Genomic DNA, 23,873 nt, shown 5'->3' on the forward strand with positions numbered 1-23,873 from the left:
ACACTTCCCAGGCATGCTCAACAAAGCCAATGTGCCGCATTTCATCCAACAACAAAGCAAGGTGAGATTAGGGACAACTCCGGGAGTTACAAGGGAACAGGAGGAGTGTGGTTGCATTCAAATCCGGGCTGGGGAAGCTGCTGCGGAGGGTTAACCCCTTCCTGTGTCACGTGTCGACGACGAGCGATAAAGTGAGAAAGAACTATGCAGGCACGAGGGAAGAGGCCAGCAGGAGGCAAACAAAATCACAGGCACAAAGCACAGTATCCAGTGACAGGGGGAAGACTTATTGCATTAATCATCACAGAGGAGAGACGGCTCTTTTAGCACAAACCGCTATCACGTAATGCAATGAATGGGGCACGGGCACAAGCATAGGTGTGATTATGTAATCTTGTTTAATAGGCTTACCGCATCACCCTAAGAGGTTCCCCAACAATCACGAACCATCGGATTCATGAGCAGTTGCACCGGGTGATTGAATAATTGAAGTAGTAGAAAGTAGAGAAAAACACAAAACAGTGTTCATCTATTCAGCATTAAACAAGTTCAACCAGCACTTCGGAACAGTGGACTTACAGCTGGTCGAGTTGGCCTGGCGAGGTTCTTTTCATCTGGTTTTTTGGGAACATTTTCAGGCCGCTGGAGAGGCGATCCTTCAGATTTGGAGGAAGCTTTGAGGGAACAAAAGGAGGTTGAGTTAGTGAGGGGGAAACAGAGAGTTGGCTCTCAAACGATTTTTAATTGCCCGTATTAAAAAAAAAAACGTATTGGAGTGTGAGCAGATAGCATAGTGACGAGAATGGGGTTATTACAGTAATAATGATAATGTGCTAATAAGCAGAGAATTAGTAGAGTTAATGAAATGTAGCCGAGTACAGTACCAGGGGACTCACAGCGTGGTCGGAAGCGGTCACCGGGACTGGCCTGGGAGCTGGAGTTGGAGGAGCCGGAGGAGCTGCCGCTGCCTGGCCGAGGCTGCAGCTTCTCCACTCGGTCCCACAGCGGCCGCTGCTCCACATTACTGTCACAGAGAACAACGCCGCATTAACGCAATGCTCCTATAGTACTCTTAAAACTGTTTAAATGTGTGCAACTGCCTCTCAAATTTATAAAACATCCCCCCCCAAAAAAAGAAACTCCCTGCTTACCCTGCAGCGCTCCTCTGTCCACCCTGGTTGCCGGGCTGTGATGGCAGAGGGGACTCTCGGCGCGACAGTACCGGAGACCTGGATGTTGTCCTCACTGGGACCTGGAGGAAACAGATTCAAAAGGTCCTCACATGGTGGCAGGTTTGTGTCTGCCATTCAATGTATTAGGTATGAGAAAACAATTGTGAGTTAGAGTTAAACAAGAGTTTTATGTTTAAAAAAAAAAAAATGAAACCAGCGAAGAGCAACATATCTACTATAATTGCATAAACCCAATAAGGCACATGTATGGACCTCATCTTTGAATTGATGTATCAAAACCAGGACAAAACATCTCTTACCCACAACAACTGAGTGCTCAGAGGAAGCTGGACAGAGGCCCTCCAGTGCCAGCACCCCTTCGACACACTGTCGCTTATTGATATATTAACTCATTACTGAATGTGCAAAGTAATTTCAAGGCCGAGAAGTGTGACGTTTCCTCGTTTTGACACAACTAGTACGACTTGTATTTCACAACAGTGGTCAATGTTGATGAAAATGAGACTGAACATCGAGGCAAACGGACAGCACGACAAGTGAAGTGAGTGGCATGAAGAGGAAGTGAATGAGGGAGTTAAGGGCAGGAAAGGGATGGGGAGGAAGGGGGGGCCCTCATCAGCTCCTTACCTTGGGAGGTGCCTCCTCGCCGCTGGCCCTATTGTGGGCCTGAGGGTGGTGGAGGGGAGGTTGGGGATCAGTGCGTGCGGGCGATGGGTGGTGATGGTGGGGGTCCTGGGAACGCAGGTGGAGTTGTGCAAAGTTAGAGTTCACGCCGCCGGGCTCGCTGAAGGACTGGGAGCGAGAGACCACGGGCGGAGGAGGAGGAGGAAGAGGAGGAGGAGGAGGAGAGGGGGCGGCGCTGTTGCTGCTTTTTAGAGCAGCCAGGTGGGACCACTGGACCTTTTAGGGGGGTGAGGGAGGAAGGACAAGAAGGAGAAGGAGGAGGAGGAGGAGGAGGAGGTGAAACAAGCAGACAACACAGTGAGACATGAGGGAAGATGTGTGTGGTTTTGCACATACATGTGCTGAGATATATAGCCTACACATGCATGCAGCAGACAACGCACAACACGACATGATGATGTGATTCACTGTCTTGACTGTGGGTTGATGCAACGACTTAAAGAAACAGGATTTTTTTGGAAATTTAGTTTAATTTAGTTCCAGATTTGCTACCATGTCGGTAAATATAATGCTTGTCGTGTTCACTAGTGAGCTTTAGAGGTGCTGATAGGCAGGTTTTGTAACGTTTAGATGGAGCTAGGTGAGTTGTCAGTCTAAGCTGAGCTTACCTGCTGCTGGTGGTAGCTTACTATTTGGGTAATGGATATGAGAGTGGTAGTGAACAATCTGATTTCCTATAAACTATTCCTTTAACACGACTACTGGATGCAGTTGCAGTAAACTCTTTCTGTTGTATTGCAGATTACTTGCTCCGCCCCCCCAACTGTTTCTGTACAGAAGGAAGAAAAACACACTCCACCGCCCTTCTGCCCAGGAACTGACCCCGCTGTTGCTCCGCTGATTTCCAAAACCGTGCGAGTACACAAACTTTAAAAAAAAATGGGGGAGGGAGGAAGAGAGTGTGTCGGGAAGGAGAGGAACAGGCGAGGGTGGGGGAGTTACCTGAGGCTCCATGGGCCGGTGCATGGCGGAGGCCTCGGAGGAGGAGCCGCCATTGGAGAACGGTTCAGAGGAGCGGGGAGGCAGAGGGGGCTGCTTGGAAGGAGGGGCAATCTGAGGGGAGCCCTGAATGTTCTTACGGTACCGCTCATCGGCCTGGGGTGAGGGAATCAGACAGGACAGAGGCGGAACGAGGGTCAGGGGAAATATTTCAATGATTGACAAAACAGACATGAATAAAAATAAAAAATAATCAAGTAGAAGGGAACCGCTTCTTAAGTTTAAAAGAATAGTGGCAGAGATATAAATGTGTGCATAGAAAAATGGTTCCCGTCTGCTTGATTTTTTTTCAAATTCTACTGTCTGTTAAGATCCTTCTGTCATACACAGAAACCTTCATTTGTGACAGACAAACAATCTGGGGACATCGAACATGCTTGAAGCCCATTGGAGGCAGCCGTACAGACACAGGTGTATGTGCACAGACAGAGGTGGAGACAGGATTCTTTCCAACAAATACATCCTTGTAATTACGTTTGCATGATAAATGGTGGGAAAAACCGTTGTTAATGACAGAACAGCTCTGTTGGTGACGGGAGACACTGCTTGGGGGTGTCCTGCATGTTAGTCTGGGCCTCAGCCATCCTCATGCACCGGCCCCCCTATCCACACACATTGAGAGTCAAAACAGCATTGTTGAAGAATTTCACAGGTGGCCATCCAAGATCAAGAGAAATTCCTATAACTTGTTGTTCTGAGTAAAACATACCCTCCAAGAGAAAAGGATGGAAGGAGTACTTGGACTCATATGAGGGAAGATAAAAGTGAAAAATAAATAAAATAAAAAGATGTAAGCATTAAATAAATAATCTTTAAAAAAGTGAGACCGGAGCCTAAAAGATGTTAATAGAAGTGAAAGTGGAATCTTGCTTATTTTTCCTACAAATTGATTATTTCTCTTTCTCTTGCTCAGCCTGCTTCAAGTGAAAATTGAAGACACAAATATGTCAGACATCCTGACAGTTTAAGTCGTCAAGGAGACTAGCAACGAGTGCAAGTGAGAGCGAGTGCCAAGACAGTGGCGGAGAACAGCTCTGTTTTATTCAGGACATAAAAAGGCTGGTTGCTGCCCGCCTGTGAGGTTCTATTCTCCAACGTACCCCCCCTCCCACTAGTTGAATTCAAAAGGTCCGTCTCCGAGGGTCCGGTTGTAACCAATTAGCTATTGCTTTGGAATGATGCCAAAACAGACAGTGCCAAATAAATGTAACTATTTGGGTTAAAGAAAACCATTATTTGCTGCTCGCGCCACCTCTATTATTATGGTCGCTGAGTCGGTGTGAGAATAAGCAAGAAGAAGCTGGAAAGAGCAGGCAGCTGGGTAGGCACAGCCAACGAGGAGGTTCACCTCTCGGATAGGCTGAGGAGGATCGCTGACAGGCTCTGCAGGCCTATCGGGCTCCAAACCTTGTGCCTGGGGAGGTTCAGAGTCAGTGGGGGTCTGAGGGGGGTCGGGTGAGTTTGAGAGCTGGCTTGGACAGGTTTCATCAGAGTCAGTCTTCTCTGGCACTGCCGCCTGGGACTTAGGGCTGTCTGAGGGGGCTGTCTGAAGGGCTCTGGAGGAAACGGTCCTTTCAAGGACCCGAGCTTGAGGGCTTGCGGTGAGGACTCTGCTGGGGGGCAGGGTGGAGGTCTGTGGAGGTGAGCTATGGTCTGAGGGGAGTTTGGTCTTGTTGCCAGGCGACTGTTTAGATTCATGCTGGAGCGATAGCAGGTAGGCCTGCTCCTGCTGCAGGCGCTTATGGAGTCGCTCGGCCTTGCGCTGCTCCTCGAGCTCCCGCCACTTGAACTCCTATTGCAGAGTGTGGGGTTGATTTAAGGTGGAGAGAGAGAGAGAGAGAGAGAGAGAGAGAGAGAGACGGGAGAGCTGGCAGCCTGCGTCGGGTTGACTAATCAACTAAAAATAAGTGCCATCGTTTATACTGTCAGGCGTTGGCAGCATTTCCCTGTTTAATGGAATTAAATATAATATAAAAAAAATGCAGAAGAAGAGTTGAGAGGTCAAATCATTTGGCAAATTATTAAATTGGTTCACTTTACTTTACTGTAATGGGCAGCATGTGTGTGACTGACCAGCAGCATGGCCTGTTCACGGAGCAGCTGCTCCTGCAGCATCTCCAGGTGTCTCTGCTCCTCCTCCAGCTGACGTCTGATGTAATCCTGTCAATCAAAGAAAAGCAAAACAAGCACATGTGGTAAGTGGGCATCGACAGAGTATAAATACAATGTCCAACTTCACGTCCAGAAAGTGCTCTCTAAAATCAGATTTGTATTCAGTTCCCAATCGCAAGTCTCAGAGTAGATTTCTAACATCTAATTAGTTTTATTCCCACTGGCAATGTGGGAGGTGTTCCACCTTAAAAACACATCCTCTGAATCAGCTTCTGACTGCACACGGATCTACAGAGTGTTTTTATCTCACATTGTACAGATTTATGCACAGCTGATGAGCATCCCGTCTTTAACCACGACTAGCAACTCTCAAAATAGTGCGCCGGAGCCCGTGGCGAGGCCCCACTTGATGCATGCACTGAAGGCATTCTACGCGTGAATGTTTCAAAGCCGACCTGTTCGCGATCGTTCCTCCTCTTCTCGTCGTCAGCCCGCCGGCGTTCCTCCTCTTCTTTGCGTCTACGATCCATTTCTTCAACGCGCCTCTTTTCCTCCTGCTCGCGCCGACGCTGCTCGCGCTCCTGCTGCCTCCTCATCTCCCGTTCGCGGCGCTGTTGCTGTGGGGGCAAGACAGAGAAATGTCAACATTTCCCACAACGAAAATGTGATTTACGCCAGTCAGGTCAGTCTCAATACATTAAAATCATCCTACCTCCTCCAGCCGCCTCCTCTGCTCCTTCTGCTGCTCAATGCGTTTCTGCCTCTCGGCCAGTAGTTGGCGCTTGTACTCCTCCTGCTCCCGGAGCTGCTGCTCCTGGAGGAGCTGCTGGCGTCGGAGAGCCTCCGATCGCTCCTTGTTCTCCTGCTGCAGGCGGATGAAGTCGCGCCGCAGCGTGGACTCACCTGGCACATTGACGATGGAGCTGGACGATGGGAGGAATCCGATTAGAGACACTGGGTTTCGATTGTTAAGCCTTCCGACAAGTAGGTACACTGGGGTTTCAAGTTGTCACTACTCAAGCATACCTGGGTTCTCCCTCCTGCTCTGGAGGATCCTCTTCCTCCTCCTCACTGCCACTGTACTCGTACTCCGTCTCATCTGTATACGATAAAATGAACAAGTCAGAATCACAGGCTTGAGAAATGACGTGAGATTATCGATTACACAATTACAGTGTGAAGACAAAAGAGAGCGACGCACGCACCTTTCTCTCCCCTCTTCTTCTTGGTACGGTCGATGTGGTCTTTGAGCTGGATGCGGACTTGCCTCTCGTTGGGCTGGTCCCGGATAAAGGGGTGCTTAAGCAGCTGGTCTGTCGGGGGGCGCTGTGTGTAGTTCTTCACCAGACAGCCCTCGATGAAACTGAAAAACTTTTTGGACCTGTGGTGGATTGTGGAGAAAGAGTGGAGGAGAAGAGTCAACAGAGAGAAGCGGTGCATGACAGAGAGGGTGACACATAAGAAGAGACAGCGGGTGCCTGAGATATATTTCAGCCATTAGAGCAGAGAGCACATCCAAGTTTAACAGACATTTCTGAAAACAAGCTCGGATTACAATCTACCCATCAGTCCTTGCGACTCAATTTATGTCTTGGAAACACAACAGCCTCTGGTTTCTCGGTGTAAATTGAGGTTTATACATGTGGACAGGCAGCAGCAAACCTTTCATCACATATATGCCATGGTATACGGGTATAATGAAATCATCATCGCCATTGCACCTGCTGCTCACTTCCAATTAAACAACAGCAAAACGACCATTTATACTACTTTCGTTATTTAATGCAAGGCAGGATCCATAATAGTGTCGAGGCGCAGACATACCACAACGTATGTTATATATAGGAACTAATTCATCTCAGCTCTAGTGCCATAAAAAGAAAAAAGGCTTTTCTGCAGTGCGTCCAGAGCAGCGCTGCAATGCGTGCCAGGAGAGGCTCAGCCTGCCAGAGCAGGTGTACCACAGATGTTCAACTCGGCAGCAAAGCACAGAGGAAAAGACCAATTCAAGCCTCTGTGGCTGCCTGGTCTGAGATAAAATAAAAACACACGACTGTACTCACAAAAGGGACCAAGTAGGAAATCTATATCTAAAATAATCCTGTTTCTTAAGAGTTCAAATAGGATTGGAAAGGATAGAAATGCACAAAGAACATTTCTTTCTGGGTGGTACTCACCATTTTTTTGACTTGAGTCTGGGCGGAGGGTTTCTTGGAATGAGGAAGAGTGCACGCATTGGGTGCATGTCACAAAGTGCTGGAAGAAGATGCACACATGCAGAGCATCAATAAGAATTCAAGGGATTGAACCGGCGGAAAAAATTAAAATCACTGATATTAAGAAAAGCTGGCACTCACGTGGTGCTCCTTCGGCCATTTCAATAGCTGTGATTCCACAAGACCAGAGATCACTCTGCAAGGAAAGGCGGCCATTAATCGCAGCACATACACAGACAAACCTTTCGCTCACAATTACATCATGTCATGTCTTTCGAGCGGTGGCTCTTACTCTGTAATCATATGTAGCGTCTGGGTTCTCGTCACAAGCAATGACCTCAGGGGCCATCCAGTAAGGGGTCCCGATGAAGGTGTTTCTCCTCCCCACGGTCCGGTCGAGCTGAGCACTCACGCCAAAGTCGACTAGAGAGAGAAGGGTGACCACAGTCAACAAGGTCCACCTCAGATCTGAGGACAAGTTAGCAAACACCTGTGTTGCAACTCACCTAGTTTGACTTCGGCATTCTCCGTCAACAGGACGTTCTGGCCCTTGATGTCACGGTGGATAACGTGGTGGGCATGAAGGTGGGCCAGACCCTGAGGGAGAAGGAGAAGGAAAAACACAGGACATCAGTGACTGTTGAGATGGGAGAGGAAACAAGGAGGAGAGGAGAGGAACTCACCCTGAGGATCTCTCTGGAGATGTAGCCGATCCAGTCTTCTTTCAGCTGGTTCCCCTTGGTGTTCTTCACCAGGTCTGTGATCGAACCAGCTCCACAGAACTCCATCACCAACTAGAAACAGGTACGAATCATCAGAGGGTAAGCTTGTGATGTTTGAGGAACAATAATAGGTTCAATACATGACCCGTGTAAACATTGCACAAATATAAATGAAAATACTACAGCGCTAGGGATCAGAGAGTTTCTGGTGAATGAAAAGGGAAAGTTGGTGTAACAAATAATCATGGCAGCTACATATTTCTCACAGTTCTTAGCCAACCTTAATATCTTTTATGGATTTGGGACTTACCCATAGCTGGTCATCGTGTCCCGGGGGGCTCTTCTTAATGAAAGCACCATAGTAGGTGGCTATGTTTCTGTGGTGGGAATACTTCTTCAGCATATTGATCTCCAGTTTAATTTCCTCCTCTTCATCCTAGACACACAAACACACTCGTTACAGCGGTATAAACAGACAAGAGGGGTTTTGTCCTTTATTGAAACAACAATGACTGTGCGGCAACGGCCTTAAATCTTCATTTGGCCTTGAGTGACATTTCGTTTCAGATGAATTCACTTTCATACTTAGGGTCAGAGACTTAAGTGTTTGTGACGACGCCCTGGTTTTATTTCAGCCTGGCCCCATTCATCTTTCGGTCGGGACTCGGCTATGAAACAATGCAAAAGCATTCGCCCGTCTACTGCCAAACGATTCCTTTGTTTAGGGATTAATGATGCATGAGTGAGTCTAATAGTGAGCTGATGAGTACAGTAGCCATTATTGGTCATCTTGTGTAAAAAAACAACAACAACCTACAACTAAATATACATTAGATCGATGGCAAATCCCTGAAAGTTAATCCATAAGTATCAGGCAGACATTATCCTGAATGGAGTTGCTTAGAGCTGTGACGAAAGCTACGGTTCTATTGACCTGCAAAAACACTGTAAACATCATGCGTGATTTGGGTAAAATCCCTTTTATTAAATCAGCAGGAATCGGATGCCTTTAAAAACATAAAATACAACCTGAAAAGCGAACATGATCATGACAAAGACCATGTAGGTACAGAACGCCAAAGGGAAACTGCCCGTAGCTTTAATGCCGTGTTCATAGTCTCTGATGGAGGTGGCCTTTAGCCCCAGACAGAAGCGAACCTGTCCAGTGTCACATCTTGATAAATAAAATGGTCAACTAGCTGCAGTGCTAACCAACTCCCTGCTTGCACCCAGTAGCATATTGACAATGATTAACAGTGACACACTAATTGAACACATGCAGGGGTGAGCCCCGCGAGTGCTTTGCTTTATGGTTGCACGGCCTCTCCCATAGAAAGTACAGTGGAGGAGGGGGACAGAAACCACAGCAATATCACTGCAGACTGCGCCTCGTTATACTAATAGGGATGTCTACACTGGGTCGTGTGCATGCATCACTTATGGCAAAATGGCAGTTGGCAGCCTGTGCAGGCGGCCATACTGCTGCTGCATGACTCGTTTTGAGTTGACGTAAGCCTTTCTGTTGTGCGCAACCCCCCCTCTCCCCTCCTCCCCCTCCAGCCATCCCTCTCCCGTCTACCCCCCTCTCTGCCGTGCAGCTGTTGGATTATCACACTGCCGACTGCGAAGGCCTTCGCTGCCACAAGGGAAAGACTGACACAATCACACGGAGATGTGTGAGCGACCGAGAGGAGAGGACTGGAGGTTTGTCAAATGATAGCACGGAGGATTTGAAGTACAATCTCACAAACAAGGGAGTGTAGTGCTAGGTAACATAACATTCAAACAAGACAATATAATACATGGCATGAATATTATTCTTTAAGTAGTGGACTTTTTGGGAATTTTCATGGTTGAGCATATGGAAGAAAATCTGTTTGTTTTCCAACATTACAAGTTTAAACAAAATCGATTGAATACAGTCGAGATAGCCAAAGACAACATGCTACACTAGAACAAAGCCACTATCGGCCCAAATCCTCCAGTCAGGTCTATACCAGGATGATTGGAAATGCTTTTTTTAATCATGTAAAGCCAAAGTAGAAAGGCGTCCATTTTTTATCTTCGGGGCTATAAGGCAGCACAGAAAGAGCAGTTAAGGAGTGCTTGGATTTGAGAATGTGGAGCGTCGAGGATAATGTGGGTCAGACTGACACAGGACAGGCCGGCGTGCCTGTGGACGGAGGAGAGTGCGCAACATGGCCTCACTAAAACCACAGGGAAGATGATCAGGTAACCGTTGAGCGGTGAGGAAGACCACTTGCTTTCTTCTCGTTAGAGACCGTGATTAAGATTAAGTGACGTCAAGGCCAAACTCACTTCCTTTTAAGGAGTGCCCATGAGGTTTAGGGCTGCAACCAGCAATTGTCTTTTATGACTGATGATTTTAATTGTTATTTGGGCTAAAGAATTGGATTAGCATACCGTTCAAATTAAATGACAGTCACACAGACTTAAATATCACAGATAACTACCTTTAAGTAAGCTTCATCGGGTTAATGCTGGAGACAATACACAATGAATCAGTCAATTGTGTGCAGGTAATACAAACATGGCTTAAGATCATGTAGTTGCAGCACAAGCAGGTGAGTAAAACCGGTTTAGCCTCAGCGTGCACCTGCTTCATGTGAACATATATCCGTTCAACGTAGTTGTCTATAAGCCCCGACATGTCTAGAAGCCTGATTGAGCAATATTCTATACACCGATTACACCCGATAACACATCGGGGAAAGTGTGTCACTCATGACTCATCGTGACGCCGGCTGATGCGAGGAGCGGCAGCGGGCAAGTCGGGGCACACTTTGCTCTGCTGCTGTTGATGTGGCACTCAAACAGTGGTAAATGTTTCCTTATAAAGGGTTAGCGATGAGTGGGTCAAATCCAGCTGATGACTTTAGACTTTGCTCCCCCAGGGGGAACGCCGCAAGTGCAACTCATTCAACAGAATTCGCCTAGCAAAGCCTGTTATTGGTGCAACGGGTGCGTACGGTATCATTACAGCCGTATTCCTCCATCGTTATTATGTCTGTGTGGGTGGGTTGGCTCTGTTGGCTTTCGCTGCGACTCTGAAACCTTCTGCTTTGTGTTTCTGCAAATGTGCATGTGTAGTTGTGTGCGTTCTCTCATCTGCAGACGGGACCTCCCAGGGCTGAGGGCAGCCTGCCGGCCGCCAAATGACGCACTTCACTCAATAAGCATCCTGTTGCCTCTACCCCACCCCTGGTGTTTATTATTGGGGAGGAGAGAGCTCATTACAGAGCGTGGCATTTTCTCCTCCGCAAGCTCAAAAGCATGTCGACGTCAGATCCGATGGAATGTCGACTGATTTAAATATTAACCAGACAATGGGAGCAAACACTCAAATACATCCAAGTTCTTCGCTTCACTTTAGTTCAGTTTCTACATGCTTACATTGGGTATGTCGAAGCTGAAGCTTCACGTTTAGCCTTACCTCTGTGACGTCCATGACTTTGATGGCAGCCAGCTGTCCAGTCTTGACGTGTCGTCCCTGCGTGGAGACAAAACGGAGGTGAGCATCCACTCATTGCACTCTTATTATCAAGTGGGTGATGATCAATGAACTACAAGAGTGTGACAATTGAAAATACAATACTAATTGACACATTTGTAGAGACCTGGAACAAATTACTTCGATTTTGCTGTTCGTTGTTGAAATCAGCACCAGGTCTCATAAGACTAATAATTGATTCATCACTTTTTCTCGTAAAAATGCCAGACATTTGGTGGTTTCAGCTCCTAAAATGGGATCCGTTGCATGTCGTGGTAATTTGAATAACTTGAGCTTTTGGATTGCAATCAATCAACTGGTTCCCATCAAAGATTACAATCTCAAGTCTGACACAGCCCATGGAATAAATAAACCGTACTGTATACAGTAAGAACCGCAGATGAGCATATTATTCCCAAGCTATATAGACCCAACATTCCCAGAGTTCTCTGCTCTGCTAACACCCCAGTGCCACTCCTTACATAAACAAAAGGACCGAAATAGAGGCCTCTGTACGACCCCTAACCCAGAGGAGATAAAACCCGGGACATTTTTTTGTCGGGGTATTCCCCTTCTGGCTCTTTGGGAGCCCACTGCAGTGATAGTGCTGCAGAGTCTCTGCAGTGTGGGAGGGACACACACACACACACACACACACACACACACACACACACACACTGTACAGACCTCATGCACAGTTACAGGTCAAGTAAACGCACATTCAGACACACACATATGGACACCCCCGCCAGCAACACCATCATCATCATCTTAGCCAGTGCATTCCATAGTCAATTGAAACTGTATGGATTATGACAATAAAAGCCATGCAGGCTTAGGGGCCCTCTCTTTTCATTGGGCAGGAGGAGGAGGAGGAGGGGAGGGGGCACTTTACAATGCCTTTAATCCTCTCCACTTTGATCCCAGGGGTCGCCACTACAAAAAAAGACAGTGACGCTGACATTATGGCCGCCAGCTCCCCCGTGTTCTAGCTGCTAGCGCTGATGAATCCTGCTTTACTGGGTCCACTGGTCACAGGTGTTACCAGGAGCAACTCGGCTTAAATGCACTTGTATCGTTTTTCAAAATAAAAAGTCGACTCGGATTTCTGAAAGCAATGAGTCGATTTAGAAGAGGAAAATGTTTCTTCACCAATAAAGTCATGCAGGGTAATATCTTAAAAGTCTGGCGCTAAAAGGACCAAAGCGTAATGTGAATTATGTGCTGCAACAGTGTACGATAGCATGTATGTGATTATAATTTAATTTAACAATTAAGTCATTTAATTAGTCGATTGGTTGAACGATAATTAATGTTGAAAGCGAGACGATGTAACTATTTGAAGGAAGAAATATCCCATTCTTCCTCTTACAGATAAACAGTGAGAGCTCAAAAGGCAATAAAAACACACCTCTCTCATATTCTATACACTCGCTGAACGTTTATGACAAAAGAATGTGTGTTAAAGTTTGAGGGAGGATTGCAAAATCTAACTGCATTAATCACCATTTTTATTTGCACCCACAAACCCCAAACAGAGTCAACATTGACTCTCTCATGACAGGAATCATTGTGGTTTAAAGCCCTCCAGCCCCCACCCAACACCAGGTGTAAACACGCCATCTGCAGAGGTTACATGGTGTTAATATCAGAGGACTGCTTTCTCTTTAAAATGAGCAGAAAGAAAAGAGGTCGGGAATCAAAGAATCAAGACACCTCCTCGATTAGCATGACAGCTGACTCTGCATTTAATAGTTTTTTGAGACAACGCTTGCTTTGATCCAAGGTTATAGTCACAGAGAGGCCATCCTGTGGTGGGACACAGCCAACTCAACAACAATGCCTCTTTTTGGCTAACAAACTAAATCTGTTATTTCTTACAATTTTACAACTGACAGTGCCGAGATAAATGTGTGTAAAACTATGAGGTTTTAAGAAAACTGTCTGTTTACGTTGGGTTTATTGATGATTTAAAAGGAGGTGGTTTTGGAAGTGACACCCTGTGAGCCTGAAGAATGTATGGTCATATAAACCCACTATCTCAGCTTGTGGGTGGAGATAGTGTTATGGAGGCCACGAGGTAATTGCATTTCGATAACACAAAACAACTGGGTTGGTTGCACATCGTTAGCATACGAGTACCCAGATGAGTTTCTTGACGTGCTTGATCTCCTCATTTCATCCATCCATTTGTCCTTGAAACGAGGAAACTGAGCAGTTACTTTGGGGTTGACACTAAACTGGCAGAAACACAAATTAAAAGCATTTTGGGAAGCAATATTTGGTGAATAAAAGCTGCCAAATTTGATTTTACAAATCTACAATTAGCTAGATTATTTTTTTTTTAAAACGGGCAAACAAAATGATGGAGGTCGGCAAAGAATATTTCTCATTCGTAGTAAATTAAGCATATTTAAAGCTACAGCAATGGCTGTACATTAGAGCTATGACGGTTATTTTCATTATCCATTAATTTGCGGGATATTAAGCAGCTGCAGCTAAATGATGCTTAGTAATCACATAAATGACACAACTTTGGCTCCAAATGTAGTTTTGTATGCTTTTAGTCTTGACAGTCTTTTCATGTTGATTATTATGTATCATTTTGTTGATAATTGTGTCCAACGACTGCATCTTTCACGCCAGTACAACATACTGATATTAGAGTTTAACAAATCCAATAGTGCGTCCAATATCAAAACCTATTTTTGCAATGCAATTCAAAAATGGTGACTTATTGGCTGACAACTGTCTCATCTGTGATTAGCTCAAATTAGTCATGACGGTATCATGAATACTGGATATTTTTAGGTCGGTTGCATGAAAATATAATTCAATATTATTATGTTTTTCTTCACAAGCACATGACACTTTAATCCATTGATGTTTACAATTATCTGAGCAATCGTTAAGTCTAAATACATACAAACTATGTGAGGAATGCAAATGTATGAGAAAAAGATTTTTTTATTAAATCAGATTTTCCTTGATAAGCAACTTAAAACAATCAATTATAAAACTGTTGACGATTACATTTTGTGACGATGGACTAATTGATAATCGACTGATGGTTTTAGCTCTCGTCCTGTGGTTGGGCCCCCGTCAGAGTAGGGCCGCGGCCCCAAAGGGCCCCAGCTAGGCGTGGCAGTGCAGGGGTTATCCGAGGCACTGAGCTATCACTCAGCCCTCCCTGGCCTCCATCTCCACTCCTCCATCGCAGCTCCACTTAACCATGGCCAGATGTGCTGCTGGCCTCTCTCCAGCTCAGCACTAAACCACTGACTGACTTACTGCCTTTAGAGCCAGAGACATTAAGTCAAAATCTACCCTAAAACAAGATACACCAGCCTGTTGACACCACTGTGGAGACAGAAATCTCACCCGGCGCTCGACACTCGATAAGCGAGGCTCTAACCGGCTGCTCCGCCGACACAAGGGGATGAAATGAGAATTATTTCATTACTAAATCAGGTGCTTGAACACATCGGCTCAAGATCCCCATTAGGAAACCAGCGACTTGTGTTTTAGGGTGGATTTTCACTTAGCAGAAGTGAGCAGTAATGCTCAGCAGTATTGTTAGCGGTCTGCCCACCGTCGGTGTGGACCAAGGGGGAGTGCAGCTTCCCATACACTCTTCACAAGACTCGTATCCTCTGCATCCTGACTGACCAGAACACAAAGGACCTCTCCCTCCCTACACCGCTCACATTAATGTAAGATCAATCACACTTAGCGGCTATTTCAAAATGCAGCTTTCTAACCAGGTCGAACTACTCACCCCCCCCCCTCCACGAACAACAACATTGCACAACGGAGTGCTGAAATTGAGTGACATGCTTTCTAACTAGCCATGTAGGTGCAAAGCAAACTTGGTTTCATATTATTAGTTCACACAGCGAGGGAGGGAGAGAACTGCTGGGTGCCACGGTTTGGCTCTTCAAAAGGTCACTGGTAGAGCTGTGGTAATGAGGGTCACGTGAAGCTCTACGGTGACATTTTAACTGGCAGAGCGAGTAGGTGGGTCGACAGCTACCTCCATCCACCTTGGGAAGTCGTGCGGTCACACATAGATACACACACACACACCTCTGCCTGCGACTTCCTCGACACACGTCAAATGAATGCAGAGGGAACAAATGATCAATCGGCAGTAAACAGCAGCACATGACATCCAGAGCGATGCCTCTGCCTCTTGGGCTCTTCCACTTTACTCTGCATACCAGCACACTGACCCAATGCTCTTACACACACACACACACACACACACACACACACACTCTGCCTCCACTCCAGAGAAGTAAGGAATGATGGCAAAGACGGAGAAAGAAATAGTGATGAGACTGGACGTAGAATAAAAGACCGGAAGTGAGCGGAGAGAAGCTGAATAAGGGTCTCAAACAGGAGGCCAGCTGGTGTGACTGCACATCTATTGATCACAGTGCAGTAGTTGGCTGCTGTAAGGGATCAAAGATGCTTGGTGGAGACTTTGCACAGGTCGAAACAGGAATTTTAATGTTGCACTTAAAGAGTGTAAAAGTACAAAATCAGCCAGAGACGAAATGCCAGAGATTATAGGTGTAATTCATAGGTGTGTCTACTTTACTTGCTAGTTTGCAGGTTTGTAAAAGATGCACATGGGATTCTAGATGTGAGAAAACAGCCCTGGTGTGATGTCATTAAAATGACATAAAAACTAGAGGATGAGCTGGTGTGTCGGAAATAGTTTTTGGGCCGCATGTGGTAGGAATGAGAGCGAAGTTGAGTGGGTCTTAAGAAAAAAAATTATTGGAATTTACTCTCGAGAAAATCCCATCCCTGATTTGGGCTGGGAAATGAGAGGATCTACTCGTCCCAGCGCATTAAAACAAAAGAAGTGTCTCGAGGGGATGTGGTCTCGAAGAGAAAAGCACCATCAAGTGAGGGCAGCGGCGCAGGCGGAAAGACGGGCAAAGTCTCGTCAGCCGGCGCCTTCGTGTCTCATCTCAACACCACTTGGGTAATGAGGTTTCTCAATGAGCTTCACACAGACAGTTGCATGAACGAACACACGGACACAGCGAGGTTTGTTCAGGCAGCGTGGCTAGTCAGGGGACGTCGTGGGTCTTGTGACACCCATTAGGGAGACGGACACTGTGAGGTAGACGGAGGGGGGACAAAAGAGATGCCCACTGTCGGTTAGAGAGGATGCAGAGTGGAGGAGTGTGCGTTCGCTTCGACTTGAGCTCCAAATGTTTCACACGTGCCTCTCAGCTATTTAGAAACAAGTGCAAACGAATGTACTTGCACTTGCCTGCGTGCTGACGCAGTGTGTGGATTAAAGATAAAAAAAAAGAGAGCAAGTGTGACACCTTCAGCGACCCCTGGTTCTGACCTCAAAGCTGCAGAGCCAATCAGCACGCAGGCTCCCAGGACCTTTAGCGATGATCTCTACACAAGAGTCATTCTTACAAAACCTTGCAATGGCATCTAATCCGCTGCTCTGCATGTAACAAGTCATAAATATATATTTGTATTTAAGACAATATCCTGCGTGGTCCGACAATTAGGATTTGTTTAAGCACAAGTTATTGTGCTTATTGTTTCATTGGGGAGCAATTTGCACACTTGCGCTATTTCCACCCCACATGTTCAATAACGGTCGCCATTGCAGATTTAATATTTTTATATTAAAAGCGATGCCAAACATCCTACAAATGGTCTTTTGTGGAAACACAAAACCACTGAATTGCACATAACCTCAAGCCAACTGCATTGAGTCGCACGGAGACATTAAGTAGGTGCTAAGTGGCGAGTTCAGCGCCGTTTCTCCCACATGGTCCATAAGGCTGTCAAAGTGTTACCAAATTAAGTTACAGCAGCCTTTCCAAATATATAATGTATTGTCAACTATTGGCCAAATAATAACCAGACGAAAATGTCTGTTTTGTATACTTCTAATATTGATAGCGAGTGACTAATTCACTGACGTGATAACCTCGTGTTAGTCGCGCGACTGAGGCCCGATACTCTGCAGGCAGTGGCATGGGGGGGGGTCCGTGAGGTTTAAACTGAAGTCAGACAACATCTCCCGCCTCCTCTTCGGTGAGCGGAAGCGCCCTACATGACTTCACCGATGGGAAGTGCCACCCGGGGCGTCTTTCACTTGTTTGCAGACTGCATTCATAATCCGGCACTCGCCTGTTCTATAAAATCCACAGCGTTAACAAACAAATCGGAGCACCTTCGCTGGCAACCACTGCTCTGAGGTATGGCAACCGTCTCGCCCGGCACCGGTGGGCATTTGACAGATTGTACGAGCTCTCTCCTCAGCTGCAGCTCTCTCACCGTGTGCCCATCGGGCATAGCTTGCCCCCCCCCCCCCCCCCCCCCCCCCCCCCGAGGAGGGAGCTTCTTGTCCTGAGGGCAAGGGCGAGGCTGCACGAAGGTTGGAGGAGAAAACAAAAAGGAAGGAGACGGAGGACAGCGCTGAAATATCGTAAAAGCTGCTCCTGAACTGTCTTGTTTGAGGAAATTTGCCGTTAGCCTTTGATATTACCAGATGACGAATAAAAAAAAAATATATATATATATATATATATATATATATATATATATATATCATCTTTCCATTTGGTGCTTTAGTGAGGATTCAGCCACGTGACCTTGCTAGTGATTATAAGTAAGTGCACCAAATAGATCGTCCCAAGTCAATTCACCACAGATTGTAACCACTGGACATGCACATGAAACACAGGGACGTGACCGTATGAAAGCACTAATGGCACCCCATGGATGCTCAACAGGCAGGGAGGCAGGTCAGCAGGGGCTCTGCTGCCTCAGGCCTGACTATATAAGGCCATTCTGTGGAGCAGAGGGAATCTTCCCCGCATACCACGCACAATTTGAGGAATTATGTCTTTTCTTGTGTTATCATTACTTGCTCCCTCCCTTTTTAAAAAAAAATTATTATTCCTATATCCAGAGTGAGGCACCTGAGATAGTTTACAGAGCCAGCTGGTGCAGTGCCAACTGATAAAGGTTGAAGCAGGGAGAGAGTCTTTCAACGAGTGAGTGATACAAACGCATTATTATAAAATACCTTCAGACCAAGTGTACGTGACAAACATGCATGACGTCATCTTCTACCAAATAGTTACTTGCGAAACACACAGAGGTATCGACAAAGAGCATCTGCTGGTTTATAACAGAACATTAGTGTTGTTAAAACACTGGTAGAGGTTGCAATCAATTCTCTTTGCAGCCTATTTTCTTTAGCATTCGACGACTTCTGATGATAATACTGTAGAAAAGTGTGTTCAATCTGTATATAGACCCGGGCTTACGTTAAGCCAGCTGGCCAAAGCTAAATGAAGTGATTTATTTATTTTTTTAAAAAGGGGGCTTTTTAGTCATAGCGTAATTTTCATTATGGCCGTCAGTCAAATTGTGCTGTGCTGTGTTTTCAGAAGTTGACTGTAATCTGGCACCTCTCCAGGGGCAACGGCTGCCCTCTTGGCAGAGTGCAGCGAGAGAGCCTGCAGCACAGCATGGCCACAAGAACCTTGACATGGCATTTTGGGTTCTTAGAGAACAGCTTGGTTCTTTACTTTTCTGTAAAGCTGCAAGTAGTGCAACACGGCAGAGGTATGGAAATAGATTTTCGGTGGGATCTGCAACGATAGGTCTTAAATCAGGTCTGTCATTGAGCGTTGGAATATATCAATACCATCTATGTTTATTTGACAAACCTCTTTTCTAAAATTGTCAAAATTATAATATAAATCAGGAACCCATCAAAGAATAAGACGCCCAATCCGACCAGACATTCAAAGCCAACTCCTGGTGCTCGCCAGGTCCAAGAAGCAGGGAAATGTATCATTACACTCTGTGATGCGTTTTTAAAAGAAAAAATCATTTTCAAACAGACAGCAATGCACCAAAAACTATTCGGAGCACAAGTAAGTGAAAAGCTCGCAAAGCAAACACAGCAAGTAATAAATGCAAGAACAGCACTTATACCCCTGGACATTTGTTGTGGAAATTAAACTTGAAATTCAATATTCAACCAGATCAGAAATTCTACTCCTATAGTTCGCCTTAAAACAACAACAACAACAACAACGTCTCAAACGGGAATCAAAAGTCACCACAAGTCAAAGAGCGGAGAAGCTCGGCCACATTGTGTGATCTAAAAAAAAAAAAAAAGGGCCTCGCAATCTGTGACCAAGTGCTTGACAAAGCAGAAAAGGCCTCAGAGGGAGAAGAAACTCCACCCCGTTTTCGGTCGGGGGGCTTTTGGGATTATTCACTCGGTTGGCGTTTGAAACCCTGCAGACAAACTCCTCCTTTCTGTGGACCCAACTGAGGGACCCCAGAGAGCGAGGAGACAAACTCAGCTTTGTGAGAGCGCTGGGCAGGTTCTGTCTGGAACTGGGCAGCTGCTTCTTCTGCCAGTTGCAAAAGATCCCCCCCCCCCCTCCTCCTTCCGCCCCCCCTCAACCCCATCAGGCCACATGCTCATTCAACTGGTTAACATGACAGTCAATGCAGCGACCGACAGCTGATTGGAAAACAAGGCTACTGCATCGGGCTCCAGTGGGCTCGGGCTTCGCTGCCGACAGTCGGGCTTATCTCGTGCAGGCTGTGAGGACCGTGTCTTTGTGTCGACTGCATGCTAATCTGACAGCACTCTCTCGTACGAGCTCCATTCCCACACAGCAGCGCTCGCAAATAGAATTAGCACTGGACAGTGAATGGAAACGAAGATTTAAAAAGGGACAAAAAAAAAAAAAAATGCAGTAATTCTCTGTCCCATGCGCCCCGGCTCAAAACCCATCTGGTGGCAAGATAGCAAGCAAGGCATTACACTTCCCTGTGACAGCCATCCGCTCGCTCCACACCGCACAGGGCTGATTTCAGGTGTGGCAGTCAGACGAGCACATGCACACATGTGGGTTTCGCTCTGGGAGTTTTGAGGAGAGGGGGGGGGGGGGGGGGGGGATGTTGGAAGTTCACCACCCTAGGGGATTGAATGCAGGTCACTGGAGCACTGTGGGCTGTCAGAATTAAATACTCAGCTAAGCTTGCTGCTTAGTGCACAAGCAAATGTATGGGTTTTTTTTATGGGGGGGGGGGGGGGGGGGGGCTAGCCTGCTTTCACCAGCCTATTAACAGCCGTGCTTAGGAAACTAGAGGTCTGCTTAACATATAGGCATGTGGTTAAATGTCATCCTTCAGTGTAGCAGCAGGGAACAAAATGGTGCCTTGCTAGCTGCAGCAACAACAACACAAGGAGGCCCATTGCAACACTGCTAGGACAGATGTGCCTCCAATCCAAGGCCATCCCCTGCATCAAAACACGGCGAGCACATCTCTGACTTCTACGCGAGCGACCAGCCGTCCCTCTCTCCCTCCTTGGCCGTGTCTTTCAACAGCCGCAATGTTCATTTTCAACGGAGAAATGTGACACCAAGAGCAGATGGCCCACAGAGTGCGATTCCCAATCCAGTGAACTGGGGCTAAAAAGTACTGATTTTTAAAACAGGATATGAAATCTGTTTTTTGTTATTTCAAATTAATTCTAAATAAGCGAATGAGCTCTGCAGACGGAGATGTGAGGTCAGTGGGATTAGTGACAGCTATTGTGTCTCCCATCCCTGCCTCCTCACCCACTTTTTCAGGAAAGCAGGTGATGTAAGATAGGTGATGCATCAGACTGTAGACGGTCTGATTCACTCTTCACACACACCTCCCAGCTGAACAAGGAACTGTGATCAGGCTGATAATCAGAAGCAAACTAGCACTAGGAACTCTGAACATTGCATCTTGTTTCTTAGCTTAGTCATCCACGATCTGAACAGGATGTTTTTTTTTATGCCAGCTCCTTTTGTTCCCAGGCTTGATTAGTGGGGGGGGGGGGGAACACATGATCTATGCTGAGCATTCACAGTGAAAACAGGACAGGCCATGCACTGCGCCTCCAGCACCAACCTTGTATACTTGTCCATAGGTGCCATTTCCAACTACCTCCACCAATTCAAATATCCCAGCTGGATCCTGAAAAGAACAAGACAGAAAGGCGAGTCAGTGAGAATCGACAGCAATGTTATATATTTTTATTTCACACACATACATACACACACACACACACACACACACACACACACACAACAGTGTCCAGTGTGAGCCAGCTGTTGCGCCCTGGTCTCCCCTACATGCCAAATGCATCTCGAACAAAGGAAAACCAGACACTGGCAACACCTCGCTGTGGCTCAGCGGTCATTTTCCAATACTTCAGCTCCGACAACAAGAGGGGGCATTAGTTTAAACTCGGACCGCAAGGGCGTGTGTTTCGGTCGAGCGACGTGAAATAAAAGATAAGCTAAACAACATAATTATAATTTTTTTTTTTTTTTTTTTAAACATGGGTTCGGTTCGGTTGCACTCACCCGCAACGAAGCCAAGTCTATGTCTACTAGACTTTTAGCTGGAGAGTCGTTCGCCATCTTTCAAATAAAAGCCGAGCTTTTCCTGCGCGTTTACTAAAGAAATATCGCCCGCCGTCTCATGTGCGGGGACTTCGGCGGATGAATCGACGGAGGCCGTCGCGTATTCCTCTCCGTGGGATCCGCTTGTGAGCAGTAAGCGCTGGGGGTCTCGCTACTCCATGTTGAGGTGGCAGCAGCGGGCTCCCTGTCCGCTCTCTCTGAGCTCGTGCCACTGGCATCAAGCTTCGCTCGAAAACGAGACTTCCGCTTTGGAGTTTCACAATAAAAGCAATTACTGCTTTCTACCACATATGTCATTCTATTTTTCTTATGTTATATTGTATCTTTACATATTAACTTCTGCACTATTTTATGTCTTTTTTCTTAATATATGTAAGAGCCTGTGATCCAAGATTTGCTTTACCATTGGCTTCTCTAATATTTGTGCATATGATAATGCATAACTATAACCTTCACAGGCCATGGGTCTTATCGAAGTGTGCTTACATTAGTCAGTGGCTGAAGAAGTATAATCAGATGTTCAACCTCAGTAGAGGTAGCAATACCGCAGTATAACCATTCTCTAGAAGTAAAGGTCCTGCATTAGAAATTATATTTAAGTAAAAGTACATTCAGGAAAATATACTTATAAAGCATCAATAGCAAAAGTACTTAGTAGGAAGAAATACCCATTCTTGTACATTATGTTATTTTCTAACAATGAATGATTTATGATTAAGAACCACTTCAATGTTGCAGTTGTAAGTGGTGGGACCATTTCAACTGCTTTATCAAGAGATGCATTTAAAAGAAAGCATCCCAATTTATTTGATTATGTTGTGTACCACACATCTGATTCTATAAATCAATTAATAATTCAAATGTAGTGGTGTAAAAAGTACCAATATTACCCTCTGATATGTAGCAGGGTAGTTAGAGGTGGCATATAATGGAAATAAACAAATGAAGTACACAAAGGCTCCCTCAAAACTGTACCTAAGTACAGTATTTAAATGCATGAGTACCTTAATGACATGAGTAAATGCAGTTACTTTAACAAAGTATAGTTTGCGGGGGAAAAGTAAACATGTTTGGAATAAGTCATACATTCTCGTAAAATATACAATAATATTTTTCCTGGTAATAAATAAATACAATTACGTCATTCAGTTACCAAGTGGTGTTTTCTCCAACTACATATTGATTTTTGTAAATCTTTTATGTTGAAGGCCAGATCGCTTCATTTCCGCATTGGTCCTGCCAGCTTCTGTCTGACTTGACGCAGTATTTGCTCGAGAACCGCACAAACACAGGAAGCCGGTCGGCTTCACACAGAAAGAAAAAGGGCTGGGCCTCAAAACGTCGAGCATGGATGATTCTTAATGCACTGTGCACACACACACACACACACACACACTCACTCGAGTTACCACCTTTCTAACAACCTGCATGTTTGTATATAAACAGTTCACACGAGCGGCGGGGCAGGTGCGATAGAGGCAGACAGGAGCCCCCCCCCCCCCCATAGCATCCTTGTGGACATGCGCATGATCGAGTGTCAATATTGGTAATCATGGGTGTGGCAAGTGAGCCATCTCAGGAGTGATGCTCAGTATGTTAATGCTTGGTTCCCGGAGCAGCGGGGGACGTGAGGGACAAACAGTATGACTTCATTCCTATCTTCAAATGTCTACTGTGTCGCTATATAACAGGACTTCATTACGTCATGCTTCTCGATTGAGTGGTTTGTCAGTGATGTCACTCTCTGAGATAGTTTTAGGTAATGACCTCCTTATTAATATGACATTTGTTAGAGCTCAGTATTCTGCTTGTAGGTGTGTACTGAACTCTTAAAGGCCTGTCTGCGGTGCACCCAAAGGTACGACTACCACTGTCATCGTTCTGTACTCTCAAGGCAGATTTAAGTTGAATATATAGCAGCTAAATAGTATAATGTATGGTAAAATATA

General features: G+C 45.9%; 1 protein-coding gene across 18 annotated transcripts in view; it reads right to left on the bottom strand.

Annotated features, from left to right (window-relative positions):
- Positions 1–22,140, bottom strand: part of LOC117743271 (mitogen-activated protein kinase kinase kinase kinase 4-like) — a 30,186-nt gene extending 8,046 nt beyond the window's left edge. For 4 of the 18 annotated variants that reach the window (XM_034551181.1, XM_034551191.1, XM_034551147.1 and 1 more), the window contains exons 1-21: positions 21,865–22,140; positions 21,407–21,472; positions 11,381–11,437; positions 8,237–8,362; positions 7,888–7,998; positions 7,711–7,801; positions 7,497–7,627; positions 7,346–7,400; positions 7,166–7,244; positions 6,194–6,369; positions 6,015–6,087; positions 5,701–5,911; positions 5,444–5,605; positions 4,950–5,036; positions 4,225–4,668; positions 2,820–2,972; positions 1,821–2,093; positions 1,152–1,252; positions 885–1,024; positions 580–674; positions 412–420 (exon numbers count right to left, since the gene is read on the bottom strand). In XM_034551181.1, the coding sequence (XP_034407072.1) occupies positions 412–420; positions 580–674; positions 885–1,024; positions 1,152–1,252; positions 1,821–2,093; positions 2,820–2,972; positions 4,225–4,668; positions 4,950–5,036; positions 5,444–5,605; positions 5,701–5,911; positions 6,015–6,087; positions 6,194–6,369; positions 7,166–7,244; positions 7,346–7,400; positions 7,497–7,627; positions 7,711–7,801; positions 7,888–7,998; positions 8,237–8,362; positions 11,381–11,437; positions 21,407–21,472; positions 21,865–21,921 (2,697 nt within the window). In that variant the 5' untranslated portion in view covers positions 21,922–22,140. Of the gene's footprint in view, positions 1–411; positions 421–579; positions 675–884; positions 1,025–1,151; positions 1,253–1,820; positions 2,094–2,819; positions 2,973–4,224; positions 4,669–4,916; positions 5,037–5,443; positions 5,606–5,700; positions 5,912–6,014; positions 6,088–6,193; positions 6,370–7,165; positions 7,245–7,345; positions 7,401–7,496; positions 7,628–7,710; positions 7,802–7,887; positions 7,999–8,236; positions 8,363–11,380; positions 11,438–21,406; positions 21,473–21,864 lie in introns of all 18 variants that reach the window. The other 14 variants (XM_034551199.1, XM_034551188.1, XM_034551173.1 and 11 more) reach the window with 9 other exon arrangements.
- Between the last annotated feature and the right edge of the window lie 1,733 nt (positions 22,141–23,873).

Source organism: Cyclopterus lumpus, chromosome 2, assembly GCF_009769545.1.
Source record: "Cyclopterus lumpus isolate fCycLum1 chromosome 2, fCycLum1.pri, whole genome shotgun sequence".
In the NCBI taxonomy this organism is placed as follows: Eukaryota; Metazoa; Chordata; class Actinopteri; order Perciformes; family Cyclopteridae; genus Cyclopterus; species Cyclopterus lumpus.